The sequence below is a fragment of the Danio rerio genome, chromosome 12 (genome assembly GCF_049306965.1).
Source record: "Danio rerio strain Tuebingen ecotype United States chromosome 12, GRCz12tu, whole genome shotgun sequence".
Classification (NCBI taxonomy): domain Eukaryota; kingdom Metazoa; phylum Chordata; class Actinopteri; order Cypriniformes; family Danionidae; genus Danio; species Danio rerio.
The window spans coordinates 33,961,581-33,987,187 of NC_133187.1; the positions used below are offsets into that span (position 1 = coordinate 33,961,581).

The 25,607-nt window shown below is 33.3% G+C and overlaps 2 protein-coding genes across 4 annotated transcripts in view; one reads left to right on the forward strand and one right to left on the reverse strand.

The window, feature by feature from the left end:
* Nucleotides 1–1,749: 1,749 nt before the first annotated feature.
* cox11 (cytochrome c oxidase assembly homolog 11 (yeast)) lies at nucleotides 1,750–7,069 on the reverse strand. 2 transcript variants are annotated; one of them, NM_001082958.1, is given in 5 exon segments: nucleotides 1,750–2,348; nucleotides 2,477–2,602; nucleotides 4,122–4,277; nucleotides 4,357–4,718; nucleotides 6,977–7,008. In NM_001082958.1, coding segments are annotated over 4 exon segments (780 nt in total). In that variant the 5' UTR covers nucleotides 4,672–4,718; nucleotides 6,977–7,008; the 3' UTR covers nucleotides 1,750–2,165.
* A 29-nt stretch (nucleotides 7,070–7,098) lies between these two features.
* Nucleotides 7,099–25,607, forward strand: part of stxbp4 (syntaxin binding protein 4) — a 74,800-nt gene continuing 56,291 nt past the window's right edge. Inside the window, exons 1-12 of one of the 2 annotated variants that reach the window (XM_009306798.5) lie at nucleotides 7,099–7,142; nucleotides 11,281–11,483; nucleotides 11,579–11,688; nucleotides 15,115–15,188; nucleotides 15,299–15,394; nucleotides 15,479–15,548; nucleotides 16,152–16,226; nucleotides 18,990–19,069; nucleotides 22,246–22,375; nucleotides 22,893–23,025; nucleotides 23,512–23,618; nucleotides 23,783–24,014. In XM_009306798.5, the coding sequence (XP_009305073.1) occupies nucleotides 11,627–11,688; nucleotides 15,115–15,188; nucleotides 15,299–15,394; nucleotides 15,479–15,548; nucleotides 16,152–16,226; nucleotides 18,990–19,069; nucleotides 22,246–22,375; nucleotides 22,893–23,025; nucleotides 23,512–23,618; nucleotides 23,783–24,014 (1,059 nt within the window). In that variant the 5' untranslated portion in view covers nucleotides 7,099–7,142; nucleotides 11,281–11,483; nucleotides 11,579–11,626. The remainder of the gene's footprint in view (nucleotides 7,143–11,280; nucleotides 11,484–11,578; nucleotides 11,689–15,114; nucleotides 15,189–15,298; nucleotides 15,395–15,478; nucleotides 15,549–16,151; nucleotides 16,227–18,989; nucleotides 19,070–22,245; nucleotides 22,376–22,892; nucleotides 23,026–23,511; nucleotides 23,619–23,782; nucleotides 24,015–25,607) is intronic. The other variant, XM_009306799.5, reaches the window with a different exon arrangement.

Consider the following 25,607-nt stretch of genomic DNA (forward strand, 5'->3'; position numbering starts at 1 on the left):
GACGTAACTTATGTCAATCAAAAAACACATGAACGCCCACTTTGTATTGGAGAGGGTGTGGCTAATCTCCTGTTTTGAGCCCATATGCGCTGTTCCCAGATCAGCCCTGGTAGGACCCCACCTACTTAGGTTTGGTCGCAGTAAACAGCGGCTCAGCTGATTCTGGGTCAGCTCTTTTAGCGAATTTCAAGCGCGTGCTCGGGTTTGTTGTTTTCCGGGGCACGAAGAATGACGTAGTGTTAAAATGACGTAATATTACCATTGTAGTTTCTAGCTTTTCCTTCTAAAATATTTTTGTAAATTTACTTCGTCTATATATTCGTGTTTGTGTGTGAAAAAATATTAGTATTTTATATTATTATTGATAGTATTATTATTATTATATGAATCTCTCTCTCATTATATATATATATATATATATATATATATATATATATATATATATATATATATATATATATATATATATATGTGTGTGTGTGTGTATGTATTTATGTATGTATGCATGCATGTATGTACGTGTATGTAATTATATATATATATATATATATATATATATATATATATATATATATATATATATATTCACACATATACATAGATACATACAGTTGAAGTCAGAATTATTAGCCCCCTTTTGATTTTTATTTTCTTTTTTAAATATTTCTCAAATTATTTTTAACAGAGCAATGACATTTTCAAAGTATGTCTGATAATAGTTTTTCTTCTGGAGAAAGTCTTATTTGTTTTGTTTCAGCTAGAATAAAAGCAGTTATTAATAAAAAATTTTTTGCCATTTTTGGGGCAAAATTATTAGCCCCTTTAAGCTAATTTGTTTTCCGATAATCTACAGAACAAACCATCGTTATACAATAACTTGACTAATTACCCTAACCTGCCTAGTTCACCTTATTAACCTAGTTAAGCCTTTTAATGTCACTTTAAGCTGTATAGCAGTGTCTTGAAAAATATCTAGTCAAATATTATTTACTTATTTATTTATTTAAATATTATTTACTGTCATCATGGAAACGATAAAATAAATCAGTTATTAGAAATAAGTTTTTAAAACTATTATGCTTAGAAATGTGCTGAAACAATCTTCCCAGAACAGAACAGAAATTGGGGGAAAAAATAAACAGGGGCGCTAATAATTCTGACTTCAATACATACACGCACGCACGCACGCACAAATCTCTCTCTATTTCTCTCTATGGATGGATGGATGGATGGATAGAACCACAATTATGACTTTCATTATGAACTTTCACTAACAATGCCACATTACATAATGCTTTAAAGATCTCTCTCTCTCTCTCTCTACACACCACACACAGAGAACATTAGAATTGACAAACAAATTAGATTTTGAAATTAATTTAACATTACAGTGTCTCAAAGAATCATACAAAAAAATCTAATATTAGAATTAAACAAGCATTATGCAACTTCATAACACAACTATATAAATATTAATGAAATTTCATGTCTTCAGGATGTCATTTAGTAGGATTTGATTGCTACTCCGACAATTCTTGGTCTCTTTACCTTAATATCACTTCACATATTTTGTAACTTGTTGGCCTTGATTAGATACGATCTAAACTGAAGCAACATGTCTGAACATGATTTTGTTCAATGAAGCGCCACTGAGTAGTTACACGTTATATAAAACTTCTACAGCTGTATGATATCAAAAAGCACATATTAACCTTGTCCTGTTATATCAACTAAAAATGAATATAAACATTACAAAAGATTATGCTTTTATTCCAGTCCAATTATTCACTTGTAAATGCCTTTCAATGCAGTGTGTGCAGATGCTGCCCTCTAGTGTTACATCAGAGTAAGCCAAACAAGTAGCACTTTACTAGAAAGTAATTTGCATGCATCTACAGTTGAGTTGTTGGATGGTTGATACTAAACTGCTGTTTTGTATTTCATGGTGTATAAATATAACCAATATTTTATAGTTTTAACCACAAAATTCACAGACATGATCAGCAGCTTCATAATGGCCTTGATTTTGCTTCCATTTTGGTACAATCATTTAAAGACATTGAAGTGACATGTGACAATGTAAGCAATAATCATTTCTAAATGTGTTACATAACACACTCTCGTGAAATAAATTGTAATTAAAAGTCTCTGAATAAAAAGCATAATTAACTATACCCTGGGAGGGGTAAATGTTGTCCCTCTTTGGCTTCAAAAAAGGTATAAGAGAGTGTAATAGTATCAACTCGCGCCATCCGGGGGTCTTCATCAAACTCTGGGTCGATGTAGAAGAACACAGGCATGTCCACCTCCTCGTGTGGGTTTAACCTCTGTTCCTCGAAACAAAAACACTGAAGGAGAAAAGATGCTTTGTATTAGAATTTAATACTACTTAATGAGCTCAGATGGTAGCAAGTGGAGAACATTTTTAGTCATTATAGAAATGTCAGTATGGATTTATTTAATGCATCACATGTACCTGTATCTTATTAAAATATTGTCCAGCCTCAAAAGGTACAACATTGTAAGTAGAAATGCCTATCACTGGCTTGTCGGTGGGATTCCGTGCCCTATAAAAAGCCAGTGCAGTCTCCCCTGGTACAACCTGAGAACATGTCCAAACAAAGCGTGATGCTTATGTAAAGCTGTATAAGAGCACATTTTTGACACCACACAGTCAACGTTTTACATTACAAATTTATAATATTAAAGGATTTAGTATTGACAGAAAAATAATGTATACTGAATATAACTTTATTGAACTGTAATGTTTGCAGGTCTTTGCGTTAATAATAATTATTATGTATTTTTATAACTCGCCTTTAAAACTTAATTCTCAAGATACTTTACACAAAAAAGGCAAAGATATAAACACAGGTTGGAGCAACAGTAAAATTGAAACATTCAAAATAAAACATTTAATTATCTATAACCATAAAACAAACCAAGAATAACCACCTCACAAATAGGTGAGTGTAAATTAGTGTGTTTTCAAGAATGATTTAAACAATCTAAAAGATTCAGCATGTCAAATGTTTAGGGGAGAGAGTTCCAGAGCCTCAGAGCCAGGGAAGAGAAAGCCCGGTCACCCATCGAGCGCAGACGAGAGGAAGGGACTGTTAAAAGGACATTTCTTAATGCCTTTAAGATCCTTTAACAGGTATCCAGTATACAAATATAATAAATGCATGTTTTTTAACTCATGTAAATTAGCGTTTAATAAATAATGTTTATAAAATTGTTTATAAAATAATATCAAAATTTAGATGCCAGTGAAATTATTAAAACTTTAACTTTTCCAAATCTTATTAAAGAGAACATGTTTAATACTGCAAATTAGGAATAAATAAACAATTAGCAAACAAGATAATGATATGAGTGACGTATTTAACAAAGATATGAATGAATAACTAAACATTGCTTTCTTTTTTTGGTTTCAATAACAATGGTGAAACTATAATCAAATTTTAAAATATTTGAGCATAAACATTTAGGCTCGGTTTCACAGACAGGGCTTAGACAATTGCCAGGATTAGGCCATAGTTCAATTAGGACATTTCAGTAATTTTTAAAAACATGCTTAGAAAAAAACATTACTGGTGTGCATCTTAAGACAAAACAAAGGCACTGATAAATTTAAAAATCAATCAGTGCAATTTTATTTCAGTTAAAACGCTGAGACTTACATTTTAATCAAGGACTAGGCTCAAGCCTTGACTGTGAAACCAGGGTTAGTGTGTTAAAACTCTATTTTCTATGTATTGTATTGCATTATATTATATTATAGAGAGTTAGCTAAGAATAATCATAAGCACATGATCCTCTCAAAATTAGTTTATAAATAAACTTTACTTTGAGAGATGAGCTGATGATTTTGAGCAAGAAAACGTTTCGCTATTTGAACGCACTATTTTGAGAAATGCACTTGCTATTTTGCAAATTTACATTCTGATCTGAGAAATGTACCAAAGTGACTGAGAAAAACTCTAAACAGTTTTTTTTCATATTTCAGATGTAATGGAAAGTAACTCAATTGTAATTTAAGATATATTATCAAAGCTTTTGTATTACACTGAATCAAGATCCCACAAAAATGGATCACAAAAGAATAGCTATAATCTTACATAAATCTCTGACTGCTGTGGACGAAAGTTCCACTGTATGCTGGCGTGCGTGTCTGCGTTGAATGTCACTTTAATGATACGATCCCTGACAGGCTTCATAGTTGCCACTTGCTCAGTGTCGTGTCCTGCTACTGCTGCGCCGCCCAACCCTGTAGCCTGAAGAGAGAAACATATTATTGCAATACTACGATTCCACCACAAAAAATGTCCTTGAGATTGCCAGTGTCATACCGACCTGACAGTACAGTCTGTAGAGCGGAACAGCAGCATATGACATCCCAATCATTCCCACTCCAGCAGCTGCAATATATGTAAGGATAGTCTTGTTTTTTTTCTTCCAGTCATCTGCCTGGCTCTGATGTTTCCTCTTGTGAGTTTTGGCTCCTCGTGACTGGTTGAGGAGTCGCTGTGTGGTCCTCCTGAGAAACTGCTGGCTGCTGGATGTGGCTAGTCTTCTGATGGTGCAACAATCAATACACAATCGGGTGCTAGAAAGTGCTTGTATATAGTGCTTTGCAGTGCACCCACGAAGAAGGAACGATGACAGCATAATCCTAGAGTGCAAGTGAAATCCTCTTCAAAACAGGTGCGTTTCACCTAAAACCAACAATATGGATTATATTACACAGACTGTGTGATCAGTTCATAACCAGAGTAAAGAAGGTCTAGTAAATTATCCTTAATAAAAATAAGAAGTGGCACACTTGCAGAATGTCCAAATAAAAATAAATAAATGTCCAAATTATTGAAAAGACGGGGATCAGTTTTAAGATTTAATGTATTAATTGGCAATAATTTTTAAAGAGCGGTACAAATAAGCAATAAAAATAGCAGTAGCAATATACAAAGTCTTAGGCATAGGACGATAACCGTTTAAGGTTTACCATAGTTTGGAAAAGTCAAGGTTTTAAAACGCCAAAACTTTGTTATACCATTCCTACAGTATATACGTTTTATTTACGTGATTTTTACAACTACTTTATTTAGTTTTTTAGGGCAACATTATTTCTCAAAAGGACCCTCAACATTAAATGCTATTGTGCTAAAATATTTTAAATGTTTCTTAAAATAAAATATATTTTGTTCAATGAGGGAAAATCTTGATGTTTTTTTAATAAGACATTTAAAAGCTACAAATTTTAGAGCAGTAATTACAATACCGTGATATTTTTATCCAAGGTTACCATACCATCAGAATCTTACATCAGTGTATGCCTGCCTGCCTTTCTATCTATCTATCTATCTATCTATCTATCTATCTATCTATCTATCTATCTATCTATCTATATATATATATATATATATATATATATATATATATATATATATATATATATATATATATATACACATACACACACAGACATGGGCATGGACTGGTATAAGATTCTGATAATACAATAACCTTGGATAAAACATATATATTAGGGCTGCACAATATTGGAAAAATCTTATTATGCAATTGTTACAACCAGCTCAAAATTTTACCGCTAGAGAGACAATACGTAGCGGGTAAATTAAAAAGAGAAATATTTTATTAACAAAAAAGTACAATTAACCAAAGTATTTAAAGAAATCAAAGTCAGTATACTGTAAATGGAAGTCAGTAGTGAAAAACGTGCATGGTAGTGAACTGAGCTCATGATCCAAAACAAACTAAAATAAAACCAAAATGCCAGGCAGGGAGGTCTGGCTAACCGAGCTCTCTTCTCATGTCAAATATTGGACTTTTTATAGGCACCACATAACAGGTCTCAGGTGAGATGACCCACCCACAAATCAGCAATCATGCAGGCTCTGCAAATCAAAACAAGAACCACAAAAGAGAACCACAACAAACAGGTTCCACACGTGACCTAACAGCAATATGTCATCATCCTGCAATAAATATTGCTATATGAATGCAGTTTCACATAGTTTTTATAGCCCTATTAGATGGTTTTCTGGAGGGTTTAACAGCATTCAGGTACAGAAATTGAATAATCACAATGCAAAAAATTAGCTTGTTTCAAAATATCTAAACATTTTTGTAGATCAAGAAAGTGGGGTAAGTGAAATCTTTTTTGCATAAATAAAATAAATAATTAAAAACAATTCATGTTTGTTACACCTCCAAACATACACATTTCTACCCAAATTCTCTTGAAATGTTCAGTCAAAGGCGTTAAAAAAACATAAAATGATAAACTTTAATTCTATTAGCTTAGCAGTGACAAAAATAAATCAGATGTGCTCTGTGGGGCTTAGCTATAATTCAGACTCAACATTGCATATCTTGCGATGTGACTATTGCAAATGTGCACATTACAATATCAATATGCCTAGATATCTATTTCATGTTATATCTACATATGAATATATAGTTGTTAAAATACAGCTCTACCTTAGAAGCTGGGAAAACAGTGCATTTTTTTAAATAGCTTTTTTTCTTAATCTATATTTCAAATGTAGTGGAAATACAACACACTCAATTCTAAATTTAAGTTAAGATAGTTTAGCAATGCCTTTGTATTAAACGGAGTGAAATAAAGAATGAATAAAGAATAACTAATTTTCTGCTTATTATTTCTTTCTCAAGGTTCAGGTAAGACTAAACACTGCAAGGATGGCCAATTCAGCTTTGCAGTTTGCACTCAAAAAACTTACACACTTCATTATTTTTTAACAAATAAATATAAACTTGACGAAAAACTGATCCCAAACTTTTTAATTGTAGTATTTAGTACAAAAATTGACAATGCTAACAGGCTCAGCCATTCTGTTAACAAGTCATAAACGTTGCTTTGTATTTTTACGGTGACCAAGCCAAACTTCAAATAACATGACTTCCCAAACAGAAGATGATGTAGACTTACCTGACTCACAGTAAACGATTATGTCCATAAACTGTTCACCCTTCAACAGCATGTTACAAAACATCAAGTTCAACGCTAGCCTTTTGGCGCAACAGATTTGCGTTCCCCGGAAACAAGAAGCCACTACTGCTACAGTTCCGGCGGATTCTGCATCAACGGGTTTGAGGTACAGTACGTGCTCGTTGATGGGTGAAAATGTGATTATTACAAAACATACAGTATATTACATATTACTAATCTTTCTTAAGGTCTTACTTGAATTATGTTAATTAAGACGTTCAAGAACCGGCTTAATAGCTTTTTTAAATGCAAACATTTCCTCAATATTCTCACAGCAAAATAGACCTGTACGTTAAGTTACAGGACGGATTTCAAAAGCTAGATTAAGTTGTGCAATTATATATGTGTAACCCTTTAATAAACGACAATATAGAATAGGAATGTGGCGGTGTACATGTAGTTTTTAGGGGAAGTAACTGTTAAGTTTTGTTTCTACATACGAGCTTAGGCCACATTAAGTTTCAAGGTAAAATGTGCAGGTAAAGTTAGTTGTTCTGAAAACCTTAAGGCATAACTTAGCTAAGCATCACACTTATGGAAGTTTACTTTTTGTTGCTTTATCATCATTTACTACAGAAGTATTACACAAAATCTGGAAAGGTGGTTAATATAACTAGTGTTTTTGTATTTATTTACATTTATAATGACAAGGTGTCCGCGGGGTCTTACAAGGTATTAAAAGTTGATAAATCATTGTAGAGAAATGTAAGGCCCTGAAAAAGTAGTAAAAAGTCTTAAATGCTATTTTGCAAGGTATTAATTTTTATATAATTTTTGATTATTGTATGTATGCTAAAGTTTGCCTGAATTAAATCTGTGAATATCAGGATGCTGTGTAGTTTATAAAAATCAATGAAATCCTAATAGATTTGAAATCATGCTGCTTTGTTTACTGCAGTAATCAAGAAAACACGGTTATTCCTGCAGTTCTATGCACCAACCGGCTGAATTAGCTAGATTTATTAGATTTTTATTCAGTATGTGAATAATGTTTTAGTTTTGGATTAGTTTCTTACATTAATATTCAGTAGTTATACTGTAAGTTAAAGTCTCGCTGGTGTTTACGGTTGAAACCTAAAGTGTTTATAAGGTTTTAAGATGTATGGAAAGAGTCCTAAAAAAGGTCTTAAAAGGTCTTGAATTTCAATCTCTAATTCCTGTATTTATTCTGAATGAGTGCAAAAATATATCCTGAGCTTCTTGTTTTAAAAAAATTATATTATTATAACACGTGCCAGTCAGTGTTTATGCTAGTGTACGCATGCACACATATGTTTTTTTTTTTTTTTTTTTACCAACCAAGTACACATTAAATTGAAAAAGTGGACAGAGAGGGCAAAGTACTCATGTTTAAACTGACTCTGGTTAAAGTTAAAGAACTGACTACACTTATGTACTTTCTATACAGTTTTGTGGATATTTTATTTTACTGATAAAGTCCCTGATGCTGTTAATATATTTATTCTATTTAACAAGAAACATACAGACATAATTACAACCTTCAAAACTTTTTGCGTGATTTTTTTCACACGACAATCCTTTGCATGATAATTTTATTTTTAGAGACAAACAGTAAAATTACCTGCAATGTTTAAATGTTTCTTAAATGAATTTAGATAAAAACAATAGTGTAAATACATGTTAAAACTATAAATGATATATAAGGAACTCATCAGAAATAAATCTCAATGCATAAAGTATTAACATTCTTTAAATAATTGCTTTAACTGTACAAATGTTGATGAAGTACATAATTGTTAAAGATATTTTGTACAGTATGAAAACTGTGCAAACTTATTAAACTGAAGGATCAAAGAAAGTCTGTACAGTAGGCTACATACACATGTACTGTTCACAGACCCTAATCAATAGAAAGTGGTAGAACGCTGACAAGAGACTCCAGTCCTAAGCATTTAAACGTCAGATTTGACCAGTCTCCCTTGTTTTCCTGTGATCCAATCAACCAAAATGCATCGTATTACCCATAAAAACAGTCCATCAGTCATGTGTACATCGATGACTCCCTTTGTATCCTTGCTTTTCTCATTGTAAGCTTTAATTTAATTAATTGTAAAGTGAAAAATCAAAGTACAGTAGCAACAGTAAAAAAATACAGTATATGTAAAGTAACAAAGTGCTATATTTGTACTGGTACTTGCCATCTTTGAAAGAGATATAAAGTAAAGAAATGTATAATGTCATTAATATAATATAATGTTAATATACACATTACTAATGAATACTTATGTCATGTTTGTCTGTTATTTTGAACTATTCACTTAAGAATCCTAAAAGTAAAATGTATCACTGATAACTATAAAACCATTAATATTGGTTAAGCACCAATATTATAACTAGAATAAACTTTCTAAAGGATCATTGTGCTAACAGCAGTAAGACTGAATTTCATTTCTAAAACTTCAACAGTAGTTTATGATCATTCAATTATTAATTTTCTTTTCGGCTTAGTCCCTTTATTAATCCGGGGTCGCCACAGCGGAATGAACCGCCATCTTATCCAGCACTTTTTAAGCATCCACATACACTCATACACTATGGACAAATTAGCCTACCCAATTCACCTGTACCACATGTCTTTGGACTGTGGGGGAAACTGGAGCATCCAGAGGAAACCCATGCGAACACAGGGAGAACATGCAAACTCCACACAGAATCGTCAACTGACTCAGCCGAGGCTCGAACCAGCGACCTTCTTGCTGTGAGACGACAGCACTAACTACTACGCCACTGCGTCATCGTGTATGATCAATACTTTTAATTAATTCAGGTTAAGATGCAAGTATTATGTTCAATCTGGTGATGCATTTAAATGACTGAGGTGAATCAGTAAAGGTAAACATTTAAAACTGTCAGCTAAATATTTAAAAATAAAAATAGTATTGATAGAACAAGTATCCTTTATCTAGTAGTAATTCTAATCAATAATCTGCATTAATACAAAATATATCAGCATTATCTCAATCTGACTAAGACAAAGCACCTCCTCCTGGTCACTATAGCTAAACACCAGTATTTAAGCTCACTTGCGCTTTCATTCTAGGAGGATTAAGATTCCACAAGGGTTAAAAGATTATATTATTTAAAAATAAACGATTTATTCAAACTGTAGCTTATGTGTGTTTGTTGTTATGATGTTCCTAAAGACACAGTTTCCCCCCAGAATAAATTGTACTCACTATGTTCTCATCCTCATGTGGTTTTAAACATTTATATTCATAAATGCATAACCTCATATAGAATTGATCTAAAATATGAGCTAAATATAAAGTTGTTAAGGGATAGTTGATTGAAAAAAATAGATTCATTGTTTCTAAACAGTTTGAGTTGAACACAACAAAAAATATTTTGATGAAAGCTGAAAACCGTTGGCATTCTTAGTCAAAGAAGTGAAGGGTTACAAGTTTCCTGCTTCAGTCAAAATATCTTCCCTTGTGTTAAAAAAAAAAGAAACTAGTTTAGGAACAATGTGAGTGAATGATAATGAAAATCTTCATTTTTGAATAAACTATCCCTTTACAACTTTCTATTTAGCTCATATTTTAGACAAGTTCTTTTTTATGACTCTTGCATTTATGCATACAAAGCTAACGCATGCTTTACATTCATTTTTTAAATATACTTTTCTCGATCAAAAGTGAGCAAAGATGGAAAAAATACTTTAAATTGTTTAAATTGACTCTTTTAAAATTTAAAGTACTGACTACACTTTTGTACTCAAGTGTACACTGTTAATTTGATTTATTTATTTTTTCCATACAGTTATGTGGATATTTTATTTAATTGATAAAGTCACTAATACTGTTAATAATATTTATTCCATTCAAAAAGTGTCCCTTTAAAACTTTCTATTTAGCTCCTTTCTATAAGTACAGCATTTATGCACACAAAGCTAACGCATGCTGCTTTATTTTATTTTTAATTTTAAATATACTTTTCTTGATCAAAAGTGAGCAAAGATGGCAAAAGTACTCATTTAAATCAGCTCTTGTAAAAGTTAAAGTACTGACTGCACTTTTGCACTCAAGTGTAGTGTTTGTTTTTTCTATACAGTTTTGTGGATATTTTATTTCACTGATAGAGTCACTAATGCTGTTAATATATTTATTCTATTCAAAAAGCATCCCTTTAAAACTTTCTATTTAGCTCATATTTAAGATATAAGTCTTGCATTTAGCCATACAAAGCTAACGCCTGCTTCTTTATTCCCTTTTCCCTTTAAATAGACTTGACCCTGACAAGATTCAGCATCCCTACATCAGAAATCATGCGTCAGACTCGCGTCCCCTCGTTTCACATCACGTCGCGGTGTCAAGTTTTGAGCTTTCCTGCCTCCGGAGAGAGACAGAATCCTCATCAGCTGTGACAGCGCAGAGAGAGGTGAGGCAAACCATGTGACTGCGGGGTATCAGGAGAGATTAGTGAATAGGTAGGAGTGTGTCTGTTACTGTCTGGCTAGATTGCTGTCTCTCGGTCATCGAGACTGACCTGATTTGAACCACCGCTTTTTCCCCCCCAACCCAGTGATATCGTCGACTTCACTGCAGCTCATCAGTCGCTTGCGAACCTGCGATGGCACTGCTTCCACAATCCGTGGAAGCAGAACACTTTGACGGTCTTTCACTCCTCTACTGGTAGGAAAAGCCATTTATCTTCTTGTTTTCTGTGATTGTAGATTAAGCAAATGCTCATGCTCATTTGTAGCCTCATTTAGGTTTCTGTTTCTGCTTGTTAAGCTTACATTTCAGCCAACGGTAACATTCTGTTTACATAAAACACATGCATGTGTACAGTATGTGCATAGAAAACTGCTTTCAGTGAGCTGCTCATTAATATCACCACTAGGTATTATATGTGGTTTAAGAACGTGTCGTTTTGGAGTTCAATATCATTGTTGTGCGTCAGGAAGTGGAAACTTAGAGCAAGGCAAATAGGATGCACCCTAGAGAGGATGGTTTGGATGCAGTCACTTGAGTGCATATCCTTACATGGCTTGAGCAAGGTAAGACAGATTAGGTAGAATTAAGTGATCAGTTTAATGCTGGATCTTTTGTAACACAATCTCACACGCTCCATCTGAGGGTGACTCGTTAACAGCACAAATCCTTTCGTGCTTCATAATTGCATGTATAAGCAGAAAAAGGCACGCAGGGGTGTTTTAAGATGTAAATAAACATGCCAGATCTGCCTGCTGCAGCAAAGGGGAAGATTATCGTTATCCTTAATCTAGTTCTAATTCTTCTTGTTGCTTTCAATGTGGCATAGATTAAAGGGCATTGTTTACAGTCTAGGAGAGGAGATAACAAAGAACACTAATTGCAGAGATGGGAATCAGGTTAAATACATCGCTAGTTAGAAGTGCAAGCATTTGTCCTTTTCATCCTGTTCGGCTCACGCTGACCGCCACATGAACTCAACCAAACGAAAACAGCACTTTGGTTTTGAGATTATAAATCCTGAAGGTGAAACACCATCTGTTTCAGGAGCACAGTTGTGTATTCAGCTAATGTTTGCCGTTTATGACTTTGGCACGTTTTAATAAGTTTAGCAAAAGCATTGCGCTGGAAGAAGGAATATTTATAAATCATTCATTCATTTTCTTGTCGGCTTAGTCCCTTTATTATCCCGGGGTCGCCACAGCGGAATGAACCGCCAACTTATCCAGCAAGTTTTTTACACAGCGGATGCCCTTCCAGCCGCAACCCATCTCTGGGAAACATCCGAACACACACAATTTAGCCTACCCAATTCACCTATACCGCATGTCTTTGGACTGTGGGGGAAACCGGAGCACCCGGAGGAAACCCACGCGAACATGCAAACTCCACACAGAAACGCCAGCTGAGCCGAGGATCGAACCAGCGACCCAGCGACCCAGCGACCCAGCGACCTTCTTGCTGTGAGGCGAACGTGCTACCCACTGCGCGACTGCGTCGCCCATATTTATAAATAAAATGTGTTTTTTTTTTTTTTCAGAAAATGGAAGAACATAGCAAACATTTTCATTTGTTTTGATTGAAAGACAGGGTTATTCCTCCTGAGGAAATTTCTGAGGTTGGTATTGGGCTCTAAAAATGTATCTAAACATATAAAAACGAGACAACTTTTTTTCATTAACTGTTATTTTGTGCACTAAATGACAACTTTTATATTTTAAATTCTGAAGAATACAGAACAAAGCAAATTTTTTGACTAAAGCCAATGCTAATAAATCTTAATTCCAGAGACTACATTTTAGACTACATGTTATGTATTTCTTTAGACCACATTTTATGTACAATTGTATATATTGTACATTTTCCTTTTCTTAACACTCTACTTTTTATATTAACATTATATGTTAGGCACCTAGGGTCTGAGAGTAATGTAATTTCGATTCTATATATGTCCTGTACATGTGGCTGAATTGACAGTAAAGCTGACTTTGACTTTGACACTATGATCATTTTCAAATGGACTCTTAATTATACTTAATTTTATTCATTTCTTACTCTTCAAAATAAATGTATGCTACAATGTGATGGAAAAACATAAAAGTTCATCTAAACAATTCCTTTTATTCCATTAAAACCTTTTCCTGATTAGATTAATTTGATTTATCAGCATAATAGTACGTTATGTTATGTTTAGGGCCTCAGTGACCCCAGATGTCAATAAATGCAATTAATTTTATCGTGTTTAGATTCTTTAAATGTTTTACACTTATGCTCATTTCAGTTGTATTCTTGGATTTGTTTTGTTTTATTTTTGTGTAGTGTGTTTTTGCCGGGGTCAAACTGTCTCCTGAATGGCAATTGCCTTTTCAATAAGTCTTAAGTGAAAAAATATTTGTCAGATTTGAAACCAATACTTAAAATTTTAGATTGAATATTAGCTCTAATGAATAAAAGAATGAGTAATAGTACTAAAGCATTTATAAATCATAATGCTGATTTTAACATTTACTAATATATTACTAATATATAAGGTTGTATCTGTTAATATATAATGCTTCTGAACAATTTGTTTAACTAACATTAAAATGTTTATGTTGATTTAAGTTAATCCATTAACTGATGTTAACCAATGAGACATTATTAAAAAGAGTTACCAAAGTTATTTGCAGCGATGTACAAAAAATAAACTCAGAAAATAATATTCAATAACATTTGAATAAAAAGGCTACATAATTACAATGAAAATATTAAACAATCTTGGTCTCATAAATAGGAACAATTTCAGAGTTTTATTAGCATCTCACTTGATGTCCTTTAAAGTAAAGCATTGTATTTGTTTGCTTTTGGTCTGTTGTGGGGATTAAATACAATGGGGATCAGACTGCATATATGCCCTCTTTCTATAAAGGAATTACTATTAGACGCTTTCATTGTTTATCTACAGTTCATTTACCTACATTTTGTGATTTTTAATATACAAGCATAGTAATCTACTTTCTGAATAAGCTTTTCTTTATTTTGCCTTATGATGAATCATTGCTTCAACCACATTGTTTACTGTAATTTCTTTTACATTTTTAAAGCCCATATTCGATTCACTCACTTTTTTTCCAGCTTAGTCCCTGATTTATCAGGGACTGCCACAGTGGAACGAACCGTCAATTACTCTGGCATACGTTTTATGCGGTGGATGCCTTTCCAACCACATTGAATTCATACGTTCATATTTCTATATTAAAAGTGGTTTAACCTACTGAATCATTACAGTAAATAAATTTAACATAAACTTAAAAAACACTGAGGTGCAATTTTACATCCAAATTTATATATATATAGCATTTATATATATATATATATATTTGTTCTGCAGCATTTACCATTATCTTCTGTTGTAATAAATCTCTCATTATGCAGCCATTTTGGAGGAAAAAAAAGATGAGGAATGATTATATTCTTTCCTCTGGGATTTAATAATTCTTGCATCAGAGGGTCAACCGCATTATTACTATCCATTCGATAATCTGTGTTTTTAAAAAACAGTCTGGAACATTCATCTGAAAATCTTCCCTTTAGGATAGTATGTCTTGTACCGATTTGTAAAAGAATTTCTCTTTTTTTTTTCAGGACAATAATGGGACCTCATGGCATCAATCGTGCTGTGGAAAGACTAGAGTTTACAGACTGTAAAAAAGGACTTGGTGAGTTTATTATAATATTTTTTTGAATATCCATTGCTTTGAGGTATTTCGGTGTACAGTTTGTCCTGTCACTCCCATTAATCCAAAAAACATTGTTCTCAATTTGATAGGCGTGAAGATTATTGGGGGCTACAGGGGACAGAGCGGTGAAGAGTTCGGCATTTTCATTAAACGCATTTTGCCAGGTGGCGTCGCGGCACAGGACGGTATGTTCTTTCTCCCAAAATCTCGCTGGAATACGTCTATTTAGATTCTGGGGATGATGGATGGTGTCCCTTTCTGTCTTTCAGGGCGTCTCAGACCAGGGGACCTCATTTTAGATGTCAACAACATGAATTTACGGGGTGTTACGAATGAAAAGTAATTTATTTTGGATTGTTTACTGTATGAGCATGTAATAAATGACAAGATGCTTGGAGTATATTAAAATAACTGAACTGAATTGAGAATTACAGTTTAAGTGAGAATTATTATCCCTCCTAAATTTTTAGCTCCACTGTTAATTTTTCCTCTATTTCTGTCTAATGTAAAGATTTTTTTCAACACATTTCTTTTAAACATAACAGTTTAAATAACTAATTTCTCATAAATGATTTCTTTAATCTTTCCCATAATGACAGTACATAATATTTTACTAGATTATTTAAGGTACTTGTTGCTTAAAGTGCCGTTTAAAGGCTTAACTAGGTTAATTAGGCAAATAATTGTATAACAGTGGTTTATTTTATAGACAATGGAAAAAATATCGCTTAAAGGGGCTAATAATTTTGACCTTGAAATGCTTTTTAAAAATAAAAACTGCTTTTATTCTAGATAAATAAAACAAATAAGACTTTCTCCAGAGGCAAAAATATTATAGGAAATACTGTGAAAAATTCCTTGCACTGAAATATTTGAAAAAGAAAAAAAGGCACAGGAGGGCTAATAATTTTAACTTCAACTGTATATGTGTTGTTTTATTAGGGCAGTGGAGGTTCTTCGAATGGCATCAGCTACAAATCACATGTCTTTACTGGTAGTACGTGACGACGCTTCCAGGTAAGATTTTTAAAAATTGGGATATTTTTACCTAATTATGAATGACTTCAGACGCCAAAACCAGACTTAAAGCAACACTCTTCTCTTTGGAAATAGGCTCATTTTACAAGTCACCTAGAGTTAGTCATCAAGTCAGTTAAGTTTTACCATATTTAAATCCATTTAGCTAGAATGGAATTTTTAGCTTAGCTTAGCATAGATGAATAAATTGGATTAGACCATCACCAACTTTCGCAAAAATGTCAAAAAAGTGTTTTGATAATTTTCCTATTTAAAGCCTGACTCTTCTGTGGTTACATTGTATGAGCAACAACTCATTCTGGCATTATAATCAAGTAACGATGAAAGCGAATTTGTACAACTTTAAAGGTAAGTTTTTGAATCAAAAATGTTTTTATATTAAAATGGTTGTATCGCAAACAAATATTGTTCTATTCTAACGAATTATACAAACTTAGTTTTAAAACATTCACACTTATGACTGGTTTTGTGGTCCAGGGTCATGAATGGAGAAAAGAAACATCCCTTTAACCAAGTACAGAATGTGCTCTGCTGGACATCATATACTTAATCCTATAAATGGATGAGTACACACGACACACAAGCGTCTTGATTTTTTTTTACATCTAAATATAGTCTTAATGCACTTAAGAACATTAAAGTCTTTAGCACTTCATTAAGAATTTTGGCACTTGTTGAATGAGAACTTTGTTTCCCAGCATCGTGCTGGGTTGCGGCTGGAAGGGCCTTTGCTGTGTAAAATATATGAGTAGTTGGTGGTTCATTCCACTTTAAAGGAGAACAAGAAAATTCTGTTTAGATGTTTGCATCTGGAAGGATTGGACCTTAAGAATGTTGATGAAACTTTTATAAAACAAAACCATTTAAAAATCTTATTAATGAATGAAAAAGAAAAAATAAATTGTGTTTGTTACTGAATTTACTCATTTTTGATTGATCAAAAAAAATCTAACAGTCAATTACACCAAAACATGATTTCAAACCTGATCATTTTAATCCAAATTTAAAATATAAGTTACATTTAAAAGATAAAAAGTTTGTACTTTACAATTCCCTTTATTGTAAAACACATTTTACTGGACTTTGCTTTTGCTTTTTGCTTTTGCTTTATTTATAGAGCACATTTAAAAACAACAGATGTTGACCAAAGTGCTTTACAAAGCAATCAACATACAAAATCTATACTTGTATTTATAGACGAAAACGGTAAAACAAATTAAAATTAATTGTTTATAATCTAAACAAGAGTCAGAAGGTGATTATTTTTAATGAGACTTAAAAAGCACCAAGGAAAGAGCATGACCTGATATCTAAAGGCGGACCATTCCACAGATGAGGGTCTGTGACAGAAAAAGCCCTGTCTCCTTTTTGATATTGATCGACTGTCCTGCTTTTAATGATTTCAGAAGGCTTTTTTTATTAAATGAACTCTCTTATGGACGTTTTTAACAAAGTGACACCAGGGAAAGTTGTAGAATTTTTATCCTCTATTGACACAAAAAATCTTATTTATTTTATGTATTCGTTTATTTGTTGTTTTTAATGTATATTTATTCTTGAAATGTTCTTGCCATGAAAATAGCCTTGGTGGCTGACATGGCATTAAATAAAAAAATCATTACATTATAAGATAATAACAACATATAATTAAACAAATGAATGAAAATGATTAAGAATTAGATTTATAGCTGCTCAAAAATTGTTTGTTCTACATATTTATTTCAAACAAACAACACCAGAGTCTCATAAATATTACTGTCAATTTAATTGATTTTACTTATATAAAAATTCACTTTGATATGAAAGAAGCTGATCAATGTTTCATGATACAGTGGTTTCTCAAAAGATGTACAAATTATGCTTATCAACAAACAAAAACAAAACAACAACAACCAAAGAATGTGAGATATCATGAAAAGACTCTACTTTACTTTACTAGAACATAAATCATGAATTTAGCTGCTTCTTTTCTTGGTGAGTTGTTCTTTTTTTATGATTGTGTTTTCTTTATCTCTTTTAGTTCAAGTCATTTTAGGAGAATTGAGCTATAGCCGATCCGCAATGCTGAATAATTTTTCGAGGTCACATGCTGTGATTGTTTTGTTTGGTCACTGTCTGCTTAGCCCCAGGTCTCGGATTTGGGCAGTTGTCAAGTTCTTTCTGTCTGTCTCAGTTTAAACAGAGCTGGCATTTTGCTGGTCTCAGTGACTTCCTGATGAGCACTTTTGTACTCCGGCTGAACAGCTGTTGACGTATTTGGGCCGCATGTCTGTCATACGCGCCCTGAGCTGAACCAGCTGAGGTCAGGATTTAAGCTGTAACGGTGTAAAAGGATTACACTTGTAATTAATGGGCAATCAATCACCTCAAACTGCGTCGGGACAGGAAACATTCTGAGAATATGATGTCAAAAAAGTCTACTGCTTAGATCACATTTCTAATTTGGAAAGGCTCCAGCTCTTAACTTTGATTCCAATTTATCGGTGATTACTTCAGTAATCTAATTAAGCGCTTCTAAGCTTCTTTGAGAACTAATGAGGAAGTTGCATTTAATGGGAGTCGTCAAATTAACTAACAAGGCACTGTTAGATAAGATAAGATTCTATAGCACTTTTTCTTACACGCAAATCAAGCATGATTTAATGAGGAAAATTTCTCCAATTTTAATAATTGGATAATGAAGGTTTCAGAAAGGGTGACTCTAAATAAGACTGATTTTGTGTGTCTGTGTTTGTTTATTAGGAGGGAATTTACTGAATTAATGGAAAAGTATGGCTCCAGCAGTAGTACCAGTTCTGGATCAGACACCTCTGTTTCCACAGGTATTTTCCATTACATCTGTCACTACACTACATTTCAGGAGGGAATGACTTTTGTTTGGTTTTGCGAGCTTGCAAGAACTGATGAAAATGTTGAAATGGATAGAAATGTCGGTATCACTTTATTTTGATGGTCCTTTTAACTTATTTTGTTGAGCTTAAGTTACATTGCATCTACATGCCAACTAATTCTCATTTGATTATAAGTAGCTATAACTGTCAGGTTAAGGTAAGTTGACATGTATTTTTGTTTTTAACATTCTTTATTTCACATTCAATTGGAGGTCACACTTTATTTTGATGGTCCGTTTGTTGAATTTAAGTTACGTTGCATCTACATGCCAACTAATTCTTATTAGATTTTGAGTAGACTGTAAGGTTGAGGTTAGGGTTAGGGTTAGTGTAAGTTGGCATGTACTTTGCAAAGTTTCTTATAGCCATTTAAATGTCTGTTGAAGGAGCAGTATCAACAGATATTGAGCAGACAGTCTACTAATACACAAATGAGAATGAATTGGCATGTAGTTTCAATGCAACTTTTAGTCAACAAAATGTGCAATAGGACCATCAAAATAAAGTCTTACCAAAATGTTCTACAGAGAATGCATCATTGTATTCTGGAGACAATAGATTTATCAAAATTTGCAAAATAAAAAGAAGTTTAATGAAAAGTTTAAGATCAGCAATTATTTTATTTAGTCATTGGGAAAACAAGACAAAAAATATAATACCAAAAAACATACCAAGTATTTAGCAAGGATGCTATAAATCAATCAATATTGATGATGAAGACCCCCCAAAAATCTTGTCTTAAACCTATTTTTTGTTGTTTTAAAATTGCACACACCCTATAATCACCTCTACACGTTTGTAACCTAATTTGCACTAGTTTATGTGCTGCATTTTGCATTTTTAAGTTATAAGTTATTCATTTTTTATTTGTGCATTTAGGAGTGAATGATGTACGTCTGATTCTGAGAGCTTGCAGGACATGGATAGAAATAGCCTATAGAGCGGTTTGGTTTCTGGAAAGCCTCCTAGTATTCTGCAAACAATAAATTTCTAAAAAATATACTTGAATGTTGCACAAAATGTAGCTTAATTAATTGTTAAAAAAACAAATTAATTCTTTTATTTAGCTATTATGCAATCAATTACAAGTTTCATTGAAGACCTCAAAAAACATGTTTTTAGTGTGTGTGTGTGTGTGTGTGTGTGTGTGTGTGTGTGTGTGTGTGTGTGTGTGTGTGTGTGTGTGTGTGTGTGTGTGTGTGTGTGTGTGTGTGTGTGTGTGTGTGTGTGTGTAGTTTTTAAATTACATACATTTTATTATTGTCTCTACTTGTTTTCCATCTAATTTCACTTTGTTTGTGCTGCGTTTAACATTATGAAAATAATGTGTTTTCTCATTGTCAATATTTTACTCAATTTTACACTCTTATTTGGCTCTCTCTCATACTAATTTGCCCTCTTTAGTCAGTTTGGCTGTTTGTTAATTGCACTGTGCTACTGATATTGTGGCATTCATTTGTGTCTTTTTAAAGTGAAAGAGCAGTAGATGTGTGTTCACAGTATTAAAACGCAAATCTCTTGAACTTGACCTCTACACCCTGAATTAGAAAAAATAATGTTTCATGAGAATCCCATGACAACCTATGTTTCATTGTTTTATAGCAAATTGGTCAATGGCTCTAAAGAAACACCAGAATCCAAGAAAGATTCTTCGTGTACAGATTTGCAATATGATCAGACAGATTTATAATGGAATCATGTATGTGTTAAAGCCCAGAATGTTTCAATTAATACTACATTTAAAATGATCCAATATAACTGGGCGATGCATACTTATATCACACCTGAAAAACTAAACAGGTTTAACCCAAACATCCCAAATATATATTTCAAACGCCAAAAAAACATAAAGGAACATTGTTTCATTGTATCTGAATATGAAGTGGATAAGATTTTCTGGCAAAACGTAGTAACATTAATCTCCTCAATTATTTCAAAACCAATTCCAGTTACCCCTGCAATATGTGCTTTGGGTTTATTTCCTGTAAGTTTTTCATTACCAGGTTATCAAATTAAAATTATTGACATGTGTCTTGTTATTTCAAGGTGTTTGATAGCACTCTATTGGAAGAACATAGATAGTCTCTCCATTGACCACTACTGAAAGATTTGACACATTACATTGCTCTGGTAGGAATCACCTACAGCAGTGGCAGATTAACTACTATTTTTAAGAATGTTTATTATTATCAGCCACTTTAACCCTTATAAATAGTTTGAACATTAACACTGTACTGTGCTTAAAAAAAAATAAAATTAAAAAAAATGATAATAAAATGTCAACGTTTAAATTAAAACGTGCTTTTGAAATTGTAGGCTACTGTTCTGAAAAAGTAAAGGGAAAACTTCTATACGTAAATATAAAGTTTTAAGTATCCTATTCATCAAAACCTGGAAATGTTGCTTGGACCTCATAAATATAGGCTAAATGTCATCATATTAAAATATGAACCATTGTTGATCAATTTTAAAATATATGATGTATGTCCATATGACATATTGGATTACTCTGCGTACCACTTAAAGGCAGCCCCTGTACGACCGTTTGAAACCACTGACCTACAGTCTAAAGGGCTAATTTTTAAATTAATAATTTTAGGATCGTTTTATACAGTTTTTGGAACAAAACCTTACAGTGGCACAAGCAAATACCTCTCACTCTACACCTGAAGGTTCGTAAGCTGTCACTGGGGTGGTACCTTCTCAAAAGGTACAAATTTGTACTTAAAAGGTCCATTTTGATACCTCAAGGGTACATATAAGTACTTAAAAAGTACAAAAGAGCTCCTCTTAAAATTTGTAGGTTTAAAATATATTTTTGAGGTACCAATATGGACCCTTCAAGTACAAATGTGTACCTTTTGAAAAGGTACCACCCCAATGACAGCTATTAATGTATGTAGAATACAGTACATGGTTTTATTTGTCTCAGCCCATGTATACCAATATATTTAGCTGTTCAACTGAATTTGAATGCTTTGGGGGTGGGAGGCGGAAAGTTGAAATGTAAAAAATCTGTAATTTCATGATAAATTTCAAGCGTTTTTGTTTCTACACATTTTTTTTTTTTTTTAATTATAATAAAAAAGAAAATCTCTTGTCATTAGGAAAGATGACAGACACAGCGTCCTCCTCCTCATCTTCTAGATCAACCAGTCCTCTGCTTCTGAGTCCTAAAGAACCAAGCCCAGTGTACACCACCGCCTGCATCAACTCCCCATCTCCACAAGTCTGCACGTAAGAACTACAATTACATGCTGGAGATTTGTGTGCTATATGAGGTCAGAAACCCTTGTTAATACAGTGGTGTTCACTAAGTGAGCTGCAGTCAGCATCTTATTGCATGTGCATGATCTTTTGCACATAAATTTCACATACTTTTGAGATTCCTAGCAAATTAACTTTTCCTTTGCTTAAAAGTCCGTCTACAGGCTTTCATGTGCAACCTAGGAAGCTGGGAAGGGTCTCATTTTTTTAGTTCCATTGCAAGGCACTCACACATTGACATACAGTGTAGCCCCTTTAAACTAGCTTTCCAGTTAAAAGATATGACAGAATCCAGTAGCTTTCTGACACTATTGCAGTTAATAGTCTCCTGATAGAGGAGCTTGAGCCTGAAAACACCTGGCCTAGCCTGAGTGCGAGTGAAATCCCACAAAAAGATTAATTATGAATAATGGGGAAAATCGAATCACTCAAATCTAATTGTTTTTGCTGTTTATCTAAGCACTTACGTTTGGCTCTCTTTCCGCAGAGACTGCATGATTCAATTGATTTGTGTTGCCAAAGGGACGGGGTTAGGCCTGGTCATCAGGGGCGGAGCTAATCGTGCAGAGGGGCCAATGGTGTTCGTTCAGGAAATAATTCAAGGAGGCGACTGCCAAAAAGTATTTGAACATTATCATTGTTATTATTATAATTATTAATATTATTATTATTATTATTAATGTTATTATTATTATCTATTGTTGTTATTATTATTATTATTATTATTGTTATCTATTGTTGTTGTTGTTGTTACTATTAATATTTATTTATGCATTTTTTACTATTATTATTACTATTATTATTTTTATTATTTATAGTATTGTTGTTATTATTTTTTTACTATTATTATTAATATAATAATAAGAATTGTTTGACCACCAATTAGAATAATTTTTGGAAGGATCATACAGCAGTGAAGAATAATAGGATTAGTCATCACAGCAATGCATAAATTAATTAAATAAAATATGTTATTAACATTTATTAGTAAAGACCTTATAAAATTTTGTCAAAAACAAAACTTTTGAACATCAATTTAAAATTAAGAAGACTAAACTGAATTACAATAAAGTAAAAATAAAATGTTTTTCCCTGTGTGACTCTAGGACGGGAGGCTAAAGTCCGGGGACCAGCTTATATCCATCAACAAGGAGTCACTTGTTGGAGTAACACATGAAGAAGCCAAAAGCATACTTACTCGAACCAAACTCAGGTTAGGATATTTTCATATGAACACAACCTTTCCATAATGACAACGTAATTCAAATATGCTTGATATATTAGGACAGTTTGTTTCCATCCAAAACAAATGCATCTGAATGATGGGTCTACAGTAATGTTTACAAGAATATCTGTAAATGTGACTTGACCCCACAGACCAGACCCTACAGTAGAAATCGCATTTATCAGACGAAGATCTTCGTCAGGCTCCAGCAGTGGACCACACAGCCCTATCTCCCTTCAACCCTCCTGCAGTACAAATCATCCAGCTCCCCAAACCAAGCCCTCTGGACTGAGTGGAGCAGCTTTACCTGGAGGCCTCGTTCCCAAAATAGCCAACACTCCCAATTCTGGAAGTGAGACGTTGCCTTCTGTTGAACTTACTAAGGTAAGTTCTCAGTTTGTGCATTCTCGCTTTCTACCCTCAGGATTAAGGGAAAGACACAAGGAAAAGATGCGAGGACAGAGGAATTGAGTAGTGAAATTATTAGTCAGAATTATTAGCACTCCTAAATTATTAGCCACCCTGTAGCTTTTTTCAACACGTTTCTAAACATAATAGTTTTAAGAACTAATTTCTAATAACTGATTACCTTTATCTTTGCCATGATGTCAGTAAAGGCATAACTAGGGTAATTAAGTTAACTAGGCAAGTTAGGGTAATTAGGCAAATCATCGTATAATGAGGGGGCTTAAAGGGGCTAATATTATTGACCTTAAAATGTTTTTTTTCTTTTTTTAAACTGCTTTTATTCTTAACAAAATAAAACGAATAAGACTTTCTTCAGAAGATTTTTTTTAGGAAATACTGTGAAGAATTCCCTGCTTTGTTAAAAATAAGTGGGGAAATATTGGAAAAAGAAAGAAAAATTCACAGGAGGGCCAATAATTCAACTGTATATCCACACTTATTTACCGTCACTTCCAAGTGTCAACATTTACATTTAGTCATTTAGCAGATGCTTTTGTCCAAAGCGACTTACAGGGAATACACTTATACAAATGCAATACAACACACACAAGACGTGCTAATTATACGAAGAACTGTTTGTGCTCAGAGAATTAAATGCTAGAGTTAATCATTCATTCATTCATTCATTTTCTTTTCTTCTTAGTCCTTTTATTAATCTGGACAGCCAACTTATCCAGCATGTTTTACTTAGAGGATGCCCTTCCAGCTGCAACCCATCTCTGCAAAACATCCATACACACTCATTCACACTCATACAGTAGCGACAATTTAGCTTACCCAATTTTCCTGTACCGCATGTCCTAGGACTGTGGGGGAAATCAGAGCACCTGGATGAACCCGACGCGAACGCGGTGAGAACATGCAATACCACACAGAAACGCCATCTGACCCAGCAGAGGCTCGAACCAGCAACCTCACTACCTACTGCGCCACCGCGTCACCTGCACTAGAGTTAATCATTTAATGATTATTGTACACGTCTTGTTATGGCTCAGAATTCCTGAATATTATAGATAATAATTTCAACCATTACAAAACACCAAATTTGTATGTTTTTTAAACTTGTTATTAACAATGGATTAGCTCCAGTTATGAACTTTTTTTATTTGTGCTAAAAAGTTACATCAAAACTAGAAAAACTAAGAAAACAAACCACATTTACTGTAACTTTATGCTTAATAATTACATTAATGTGTGTTTGAATTTTCTGCCTTAGTTCGCAATTTTTTGTTGCAGGTGTGCATCACGTTTAGTCAATAAAATATTTGCATACCCTCACACAAGCCTCCTCACTTCAAAAGAATTTGTTTTTATTCAAAATAATTTCATTTCATAGCAAAAACATTATTATTTCACTTATCCCATTGACGGATCATTTCGCTTGTTTTAGTGCATTTTTGCAGTGCCCTGTCCTCGATTCTTGCCTCCTCGCTGTGCAGTTAGAGAATTAAAATGTCCTTCAAGACTTGATTGGTTTCCGGGTCGTAGGATGAAGAATGGATGAGAAAG